This window comes from Scylla paramamosain, chromosome 29 (genome assembly GCF_035594125.1).
Source record: "Scylla paramamosain isolate STU-SP2022 chromosome 29, ASM3559412v1, whole genome shotgun sequence".
Classification (NCBI taxonomy): Eukaryota; Metazoa; Arthropoda; class Malacostraca; order Decapoda; family Portunidae; genus Scylla; species Scylla paramamosain.
Window position 1 is genome coordinate 12,219,380 of NC_087179.1, and position 10,000 is coordinate 12,229,379.

General features: G+C 43.2%; 1 protein-coding gene across 1 annotated transcript in view; it reads left to right on the plus strand.

The window, feature by feature from the left end:
* Nucleotides 1-10,000, plus strand: part of LOC135115319 (serine/threonine-protein kinase 3-like) — a 30,840-nt gene that overhangs the window by 986 nt on the left and 19,854 nt on the right. The window contains 9 exon segments of the mRNA XM_064031944.1: nt 1-295; nt 4,333-4,374; nt 5,135-5,215; nt 5,998-6,178; nt 6,681-6,908; nt 7,881-7,986; nt 8,307-8,399; nt 8,402-8,453; nt 9,202-9,376. The exon segment at nt 1-295 is cut by the window's left edge and continues 986 nt beyond it. Of these exon segments, the coding sequence (XP_063888014.1) occupies nt 60-295; nt 4,333-4,374; nt 5,135-5,215; nt 5,998-6,178; nt 6,681-6,908; nt 7,881-7,986; nt 8,307-8,399; nt 8,402-8,453; nt 9,202-9,376 (1,194 nt within the window). The 5' untranslated portion in view covers nt 1-59.

Consider the following 10,000-nt stretch of genomic DNA (forward strand, 5'->3'; position numbering starts at 1 on the left):
CGTAACCTAAGCTAACCTAACCTAGATGCTATACATAGGCTCACTTTTCAAGCATCACAATGGAGAGCTTGGAGTTTAAGCAGAAATTATTACACCCAGGCATTGCTCCCTCTATACACTGCCACACCTGCAAGCCACACGTGCCTAAACACACCTGTACTACCACTAACCCCTCTTCTTCCTTCCTGTCTGCTTCCCTTTCTTCGTATTCTTCCTCGCCTTCCTCCACCACCTCTTCGTTACGTCTTCGCTCCATCCCACACACACTGAGATTCCCCGCTGCAGCACCATCCGGGTAAGAAATATGGCCTGAAATCTTAGACACTTCGCTACATCTTCACTACTTTCAAAGGCTCCTAGTTGTTGAAGTTATACGGGTTGTTATTAATTTTTTTACGGTTCTAGTGACAGATTAGCAAGATTTTGATATTGCTAAGAGGAAAAGCAGTCTTCAGAACCAGGCTTATCATTTTTGTGGCCTTTGAAAGTAGTCGTGGTGAGAGAGGCGGCGAGCGAAGCGTTTCAGAATACGGGCCTCTCTTTGTGTGTGTGTGTGTGTGTGTGTGTGTGTGTGTGTGTAGAAGGGGCGTAAATTTATTCACCGGGAAATACAAATAAAAGCATTTCAAGCACTGCACACAATTACACTCATCTCTTTCCCTCGTTTTCATCTGAGTAAGAACTGTCCTTAATATTTCGACTCAGACCATGCATATTAAATGACCCTCTGTGAAAAGTCTTGTTTTGTTTCTCAAGACAGAGGGTGTAGATATCATGCACTATGTTGTAATTTGCTATTGTGTATTTATATTATGTATTTTGTATGGTGTATCTTGCTGATTTGTCACTGGTAATCCTGTGTCTATAAAATGTGTGTGTGTGTGTGTGTGTGTGTGTGTGTGTGTGTGTGTGTGTGTGTGTGTGTGTGTGTGGAAGGAACATAAACTATTCACAGTGAGATACAAATTCCACCACTAAAGGCTCCGTGTGAAAGCCTTAAAAACACGTACGTACAAGAAGGAAGGATGCAGATGAAAAGAAAGAGCAGATTTTCCAGTGTTCAGCTCGTGTTATGTTGTCTTTCGGCCACACACACAAACTTCTCTCCTAATACCCCCTTATCGCTTAAATCTTTTGAAACTCGAGGGATTTTAACTGCCTTTCCCCAGTCAAGCCTCTTCCTTTTCCTCAAAATTCCCGTTTCCTTCCAGCTACGTGCATTGCAGTCCTTCTACCCACAAACTTCTCTACCCTTCTTCTGATACCTCCCTATCGTTTTCATCTTTTGTACTTTTTCAAACGGGAGAGAGAAATCTTAGCTGTTTCCCGAGTCAGTCTTATTTCTTTTTCCTCAAGGGTTTTTCGTCTCTTCCTTCAAGCAACGTGCAATTCATTCCAGCCCCCAAATTCCTCTTCCCTTTTCAATCCGTTCCTATTGTTTTAATCTTTGTATCTTTGAAACTGGAAAAATCTTAGCTGTCAAACTCTCTCTCTCTCTCTCTCTCTCTCTCTCTCTCTCTCTCTCTCTCTCTCTCTCTCTCTCTCTCTCTCTCTCTCTCTCTCTCTCTCTCTGACCATCGACTCCTCTTCCTTCCCTTTGTTTTTTTTTTTTATTTCCCTCTCATCTATCGCTTTCCCTTCTTCCCGTTTACTTTCCTCTCATTCTCCTCTCCCCTTCTCATCCTTTCCCCTTTCCGTACCCAATTCCTTTTTCTCTCCTCTGTTCCTCTTTCTTTTCGCTCTCTCCCTATTTCATTCCATCTCTTATCTCTCACCCCGCCATATTTTAATCTCTTCTAGCTTTGGAACTTGAGAAATATTTTGTTGCGTCTCTTTATTACATCATTCCCTCTCTCCTATCGCGTTTTCCCTCTTTCCTCTCACTTTCTCCTCCTTTTTCCCCTCTCTGTATCTTATTTCCTTCCCCATGTCCTCCTCTGTTAACTTCTTCATCTTTCTCTTTCCTTCCCTTTCGCTCTCTTCCTCTCTCCATCGTTTCTCCCGCTTCATATTATTACCTCTCTCTCTCTCTCTCTCTCTCTCTCTCTCTCTCTCTCTCTCTCTCTCTCTCTCTCTCTCTCTCTCTCTCTCTCTCTCTCTCTCTCTCTCTCTCTCTCTCTCTCTCTCCGTCCTTGCCATCTTCATCACTCCACTCATCATCCTTGCGTCATTCTTTTGTTTGTTTACCTTCACACTGAATAGGCTTGGTGGTGGTGGTGGTGACGGTGATGGCACGCTTGTAGTTGTGTGGTTAGAGGATAATGGGCAGGTGTTAATGTCATCTTCTTTGCGCTGTGTGGGTAAGAATAGTGTGTGTGTGTGTGTGTGTGTGTGTGTGTGTATAGAAGGGAGGTGGTAGTTAAAGATGGTGATGATAATGTTTTTTGATGGTGATTGTCGTATGAATGATTGTAAGAAATTGTGATGATGATATTGATGATGATAGTAATAATAATAATAATAATAATAATAATAATAATAATAATAATAATAATAATAATATTGAGGAATGTTTATAGAAATGACGAGAAAAAAGTGATGGCATGGAAGGAAATGCTTAATGATGAAACACACTCACTCCCACACACACACACACACACACACACACACACACACACACACACACACACACACACACACACACAGATAGTACAGTTAAGTAAGAAATGAATTACTTTGAAGTAGAAATAAGTCATATTAAGGTATATTTATAGTCATTATTTGTGATTTAGTTATTATGGTTACTACTACTACTACTACTACTACTACTACTACTACTACTACTACTACTACTACTACTACTACTACTACTACTACTACCACCCTTCTTTCATCACCTTCCTTTCTCATGGATTTTTTTTGTGTGTGTGAGAGAGAGAGAGAGAGAGAGAGAGAGAGAGAGAGAGAGAGAGAGAGAGAGAGAGAGAGAGAGAGAGAGAGAGAGAGAGAGAGAGAGAGACGTACCAGGGCAGACATCCGTCCATATCAGAGGCGTTTCCTTCTCTCTCTCTCTCTCTCTCTCTCTCTCTCTCTCTCTCTCTCTCTCTCTCTCTCTCTCTCTCTCTCTCTCTCTCTCTCTCGTGGAATATAGATAAGAAGAGTTGAATTGAACACGCAGAACCAGAGAGAGAGAGAGAGAGAGAGAGAGAGAGAGAGAGAGAGAGAGAGAGAGAGAGAGAGAGAGAGAGAGAGAGAGAGAGTACACTGTCTTGGCTACACAGACTACACTTGAGGCGAGGAGAGAAGGAAGACAGAGGTGTTGCCTGTGTCCTCCTCCTCCTCCTCCTCCTCCTCCTCCTCCTCCTCCTCCTCCTCCTCCTCCTGATTAAACCTCCTCTATATTAGTCTTCGTCTAGTTTCTTATCTTTTTTCCCTTATCTCCTCCTCCTCCTCCTCCTCCTCCTCCTCCTCCTCCTCCTCCTCCTCCTCCTCCTCCTCCTCCTCCTCCTCCTCCTCCTCCTCCTCCTCCTCCTCCTCCTCCTCCTCCACAAGGGCCAAAAGATCTGCTGCTTTGTGTTCTTCCTTTGTGTTCCTTTCTCTTCCACCTCTTCCTTCCTGTCCCAACTTGCGTCATTTTCTTTGTAGGTATTTCCACACACACACACACACACACACACACACACACACACACACACACACACACACACACACACACACACAGCGGCCATGATCGAGTATAGACAAACAAAAGGAATACGTGTGTGTGTGTGTGTGTGTGTGTGTTTAGTATGCATCATGTGTAGGTAAACGTATGTATGTATGTATGTATGTACGTACGTAGAAACACCTGTTGGAACACACACACACACACACACACACACACACACACACACACACACACACACACACACACACACACACACACACACACACACACAGAGAGAGAGAGAGAGAGAGAGAGAGAGAGAGAGAGAGAGAGAGAGAGAGAGAGAGAGAGAGAGAGAGAGAGAGAGAGAGAGAGAGAGCTAACATTATATATTGTTTCCATCACTCTCTCTCTCTCTCTCTCTCTCTCTCTCTCTCTCTCTCTCTCTCTCTCTCTCTCTCTCTCTCTCTCTCTCTCTCTCTCTCCGCCATCCTTTCCCCTTGTTTTCCATATTTTCTTACATCCTTCTCTCTCTCTCTCTCTCTCTCTCTCTCTCTCTCTCTCTCTCTCTCTCTCTCTCTCTCTCTCTCTCTCTCTCTCTCTCTCTCTCTCTCTCTCTCTCTCTCTCTCTCTCTCTCTCTCTCTCTCTCTCTCTCTCTCTCTCTCTCCGCAATTCCTCACCAATATATCAATCCCCGTATTATGTTCGTGTCTGACCAGTGTTCCCTCTCTCTCTCCCACTGCAGCGAGTCACACAGCAAGCATTGTGAGGAGCAGAATGAAAATGGGTAGGTGATCGCCTGTGTTCAGTCCGTATTTTGAAACTCTTTGTTCTCTCGCTACTATTTTCCAATGCCACAGAGACAACTAGCCGGGTTCTCAAGGGTGTTTTTTTTTCCTGTTTATAATGTAGATGTGTTGTTAATCTGTCACTAGAACCTTAAAAACACTCTTGGAATCGTGTGTCTTTTGAATTAGAGGCTTTTGGAAAGTAGTGGAGGTGCGGCCAGAAGTGTTTCAGATTACGGTCTTATTTCGTGTTTTAAGATTGTTGTTGTTGTGGTGGTGATGGTGGTGGTTGTAGTAGTGGTGGTGGTAGATGATTTTTTTTTGTTTTTATGATTTGATTAATTTATTTTATTTTTTTTTTATAGTTATATCAAAGTATTTTTGGTGTTTGGTACTGTTCTTACGTCTTTGTGTTGTAGTTGGTGGATGGTTCTTTTATGTTCTTATGATATGTTTTTTTAATAATTATACCAAAGCACATTTTTTTTAAAGTACTTTTGTTGTCATGCTAATTACTTTTCGTATGTCTTTGTGTTGTGTTCTTCCTTGTGTTCTTGTTGGTGGATGGTTTTTCTGTTATGATCTAATCCTTTTAAATAGTTATAATAAAGCACATTTTTAAGTATTTTTGATGTCATGTAGTACTGTTCTGATTTCGTGTTGTTATTGGAGTGTGTGTTGCCGTGTCAGTGGCCTGATGTTATGTTGTACTGAGTGTTGCCATGTCCTTGTGTTCTGACGTGTGTTGTTGTGTTGCAGGGAGCTGGTGAAGCTGAGTGAGGAGTCGTTAATGCGACAACCTGAGGAGGTGTTTGATATCATCTGTAAACTGGGAGAAGGGTGAGTGTTGCCGGCACACACACACACACACACACACACACACACACACACACACACACACACACACTTATCCTGTCACTTCTTAATTTTTCATGCTCTCAATCAATCTTTCCTATCTACCTCATTACATACCAAAGACACATCCATATTTCTCTCATATGTCTCACTCTGTCACTGTATTACTTCTGTCACCCTCCCTCACATTCTCTGTCCTGTCACCTGCAGTTCCTTTGGCATCATCAGTATCTTTATCTCACTTTGAACCATTCTCTCTTCCCCACTACCTCTCTTAAGCCTTTCTATATTTCTCTGTCTCCTTACATTTCATCTCTCTTACTCTCTGACACTATATTACATCTCTCTATCCCCCTCATTCACTCTCTTGTGTTCCCCGTGAGTCATTAATTCAATTACCTTACCTTGAATCTGTATACCCAATTGCTTATGTTATACCTTTTTTTTTATCTCATTACATTTCACATCTCAGTCTCTGTTACTCACTCCCTCTGTCACTCTCCCTCCTGTCATCCTGTAGCTCTTAAATTTCCTTTCCTCATTACATAGCTTTCAAAACGTCTATATTTCTGTCATTACAAACCTTTCAACTGCCTATTTTCCTCTCGTTACATTTGAACCTGTCACTCTTCTTCCTCAGTCACTCCCTCAGTCACTCCTTCAGTCAGTCCCTCAGTCACTCCTTCAGTCACTCCCTCAGTCACTTCTTCTGTCACTCCCTCACTCCCTCCCTCCCTCACTGTCTCACTCACTCTACCCCCCACCAGGTCCTATGGCAGCGTATACAAGGCGCTTCATAAGGAGTCGGGGCAGGTGCTGGCCATCAAGCAGGTGCCCATCGACACTGACCTGCAGGAGATCATCAAGGAGATCTCCATCATGCAGCAGTGCGACTCCCACCATGTTGTCAAGTACTATGGCTCATACTTCAAAGACTCAGACCTATGGGTGAGTCTCGCTAACCTGACCTAATGTGACCTGACCTGCTGCTACTTATGGTGGTGTTATTGGTTGTATTTCTGCTGCTTCTGCTACTGTTACTGCTTTTTTTCTTGTTTTTTTTCTTGTTTTAGTTTGTTTTTCTCTCTTTTCTGTTATTTCTGCAGTTGTTGCTTCTGCTGCTGCTGCTGCTTTTAGTTTTTTTTCTTACTTTTCTTGTTTTAGTTTATTTTGTAATTTTTCTGTTAATTTTGCTGTTATTATTGCTTCTGTTGCTGCTATTACTGCTGTTTTCTTGTTTTCTTTATTAAGTTTCAGTTTATTTTTTTATAATTTTCCTGTTATTGTTTTTTTTTTTTTGCTTCAGCTGTTATTATTGCTCTTACTTCCATACTTTAGCCAGCCTCACTGAATGAAACCTAAACAGACTAAACCAAACCTAACTGAACCTAACCTAACCTAGCAGAACCTAACCTAACTGAACCTAACCTAACCTAACCTAATCCCATAGATCGTCATGGAGTACTGTGGGGCGGGATCGGTGTCGGACATCATGAGGCTGCGCAAGAAGACCCTAACGGAGGAGGAGATTGCCACGGTGGTTTATGACACCCTGCGGGGCCTGGAGTACCTGCACCTGCGACGCAAGATTCACCGCGACATCAAAGCTGGCAACATTCTCCTCAACACACAAGGACACGCAAAACTAGCGGACTTTGGAGTGGCAGGACAGCTGTCGGTTAGTGTTGCACTGTGTTGTGTTGTGTTGTGTTAGAGAGAGAGAGAGAGAGAGAGAGAGAGAGAGAGAGAGAGAGAGAGAGAGAGAGAGAGAGAGAGAGAGAGAGAGAGAGAGAGAGAGAGAGTCTATAGAAGGGAGGTGATATATATATGTATGTGTGTGTGTGTGTTTGTTGCGTTGCAGGAGTAGAAGTAAAAGGTGTTGGATATGCAATGGAAGGAAGGTATTGGTTATGCATTATAGAGAGAGAGAGAGAGAGAGAGAGAGAGAGAGAGAGAGAGAGAGAGAGAGAGAGAGAGAGAGAGAGCTAAACTTGTAAAATTAAATAATGACATTTGCTTTGTATTTTCCTTTTACTTTCTTTTTACTTTCTTGTGTAACTACTACTACTACTACTACTACTACTACTACTACTACTACTACTACTACTACTACTACTACTACTACTACTACTACTACTACTACTACTACTGCTGCTGCTGTTGCTGCTGCTGCTGCTGGAATGGAGGCAAGCACACATACAGAGAAAGAGACAGACAGTGGGGCTCAGATAAGAGAGAGGATTAAAGTATCAAGTTTTGAAAGCAAGGAGGAGCAGGACCTGTGTGTTTAGTAGTGGCAGTAGTAGTAGTAGTAGTAGTAGTAGTAGTAGTAGTAGTAGTAGCAGCAGCAGCAGCAGCAGCAGCAGCAGCAGCAGCAGCAGCAGCAGCAGCAGCAGCAGCACCAGTAGTAGTATTTAAATCTTCTCCCCTTCTCATCTCTTGCACATAACCTTGAGAGAAACAGTTTCTCTCTCTCTCTCTCTCTCTCTCTCTCTCTCTCTCTCTCTCTCTCTCTCTCTCTCTCTCTCTCTCTCTCTCTCTCTCTCTCTCTCTCTCTCTCTCTCTCTCTCTCTCTCTCTCTCTCTCTCTCATTCACATATCTGTACAAACCAAACTAATCTACCACCACCACCACCACCACCACCTCCAGGACACGATGGCCAAGAGGAACACAGTCATTGGCACACCATTCTGGATGGCGCCGGAGGTCATCCAGGAAATCGGCTATGACTGCGTGGCGGACATCTGGAGTTTAGGTGAGTGTGTTTGTGTATTATTGTGGTTAGGTTAGTTATCCTGTAAGCTTTGAAGACTACTTTTGACTCTGTTTGGGGACCTGCACCTCAGTGGGCCTTTTCTCTTATAATTTTGTTGCCTTTGGCTGGTGCCCCTCCTACATAAAAGAAGAAAAAATAAGGATAGGTTGGGTTGGATTGGTGCTCGGTTATCCTGTGTACCCATTATCTAATCCCCCTCCTGTTGGTGCCTGGCTGTCCTCTGAACTCTTTGGTAATCCTTCTGCTGGTGATTGGGTATCCTTTGTACTCCTTGGTAACCTCCTTCTCCCTCCTGGCAGGCATCACGGCACTGGAGATGGCGGAGGGCAAGCCACCGTATGGGGACATCCACCCCATGCGTGCCATCTTCATGATCCCCACCAAGCCACCCCCTCCTTCCGAGAGCCTGACCAGTGGCAGCCAGAGTTCATTGACTTTGTATCCAGGTAATGACAGTGTGATTATGTTCCTTCACCTGGAGGGTTCTAGACTGGGCAAAAGTAAGGTTTTAGACCTCATAGATATTGTAAAGGGGAGAGAAATTGACTTTGTATCGAGATGAGGCTTAATTTTGGCTTCTTAAAACATTACGTTTGTTCTTCACTGAGAGGAATCTGGGTGTTTATACTGGGCTGCAGGCACCATAGATTTGATTGTGAATAGAAGAGATATTCATTTTGTATCCAGATGAGGCTAAATTCTTGCTCCTAGTGACAGCACATCATAATACTTCTTGACCTTATTGCCTCTTTTAATTCATTCCAAATACCTTAACATCTCTTCTGAAGCTGATGTACACTTCTACACCCCATGACCTCTTGTAGGACCACATTCTGAAACACTTGTGTGCCACACCTCCACTATGTTCAAAAGTCTCTAGTTGAAGCTGTATGAGATTTTAGGATGTTTGTTGTAGTGATAGAGTAACAAGATTTCTACACTATTTTGAGAACCTGGCAAATCATCTCAATGGCCTTTGAAAATAGTTGTGGCAAGAGAGAGCAAAGCACTTCTGAAAATGGTCCTTTGTGGGTTCCAGACACCTAAACAGTTGGGGTCCAGACATCACAACAACTCTGTGGCAAAATAAACAAGCCTTTCTCACCCTCACACACTCTGCCCCACACAGATGTTTAGTGAAGAATGTGGCAAAACAAACAAGCCTTTCTCACCCTCACACTCTGCCCCACACAGATGTTTAGTGAAGAACCCAGAGGAGCGAGCGACAGCCACAGAGTTACTACAGCACCCCTTCATTCGAGGCGCGCAGCCCTCCAGCATCTTGCGCACCATGCTGGAAGAGGCCATGGAGATCCGGGAGAGCCAGAACGCCAACCGACAGAACCAAATCAAGCACATCACGGAGTCTGTGAGTGTGATATGTCTGAGTGTTTACATCTGTGTGTGTGTGCGTGTACAGGGATGTGGAAGGCTAGGATTAGAGGATGGGTGAATGTGTGTGTGTGTGTGTAGGTGTGTAAAGATGTGGCTGTGTCTTCGGGGAGTGTGTTTATGTGTATGTGTGTGTGTAGTGAAAAAGCCTGGGATTAGAGAATTGTGTGTGTGTGTGTGTGTGTGTGTGTGTGTGTGTGTGTGTGTGTGTGTGTGTAAAGATGTGATGGGCTGCATTTTAGGAGACAGGAGAGTGTGCCTGTGTGTAGGAAGCTTTGTCAGAGGGGTTTGGATAGTAGTTGTGTGAAAAAGGCGTGTTTTGGCAGACAGTGTGTTTGGGTGTGTATATAATTTGAAGATGACTAGATAAAAATTAAATATGAAACTGGATAAGAAGAGGAGTGAGAAAATAAAGAATGAGTGAAAAATAAGAATGGATAAATAGACAGAAGAAAAATGGGAAAGAAGATAGTGAAGAACATAAATAAATCCAGTGAGAAAAATAAAGAGAGAGTAGAACATAAAAAGGGATGTGTGTATAAAAGACAGGTGAAAGTAATGGGAGATAATGAAAGGCAGAAGTAGATATTCGTAAACAAGT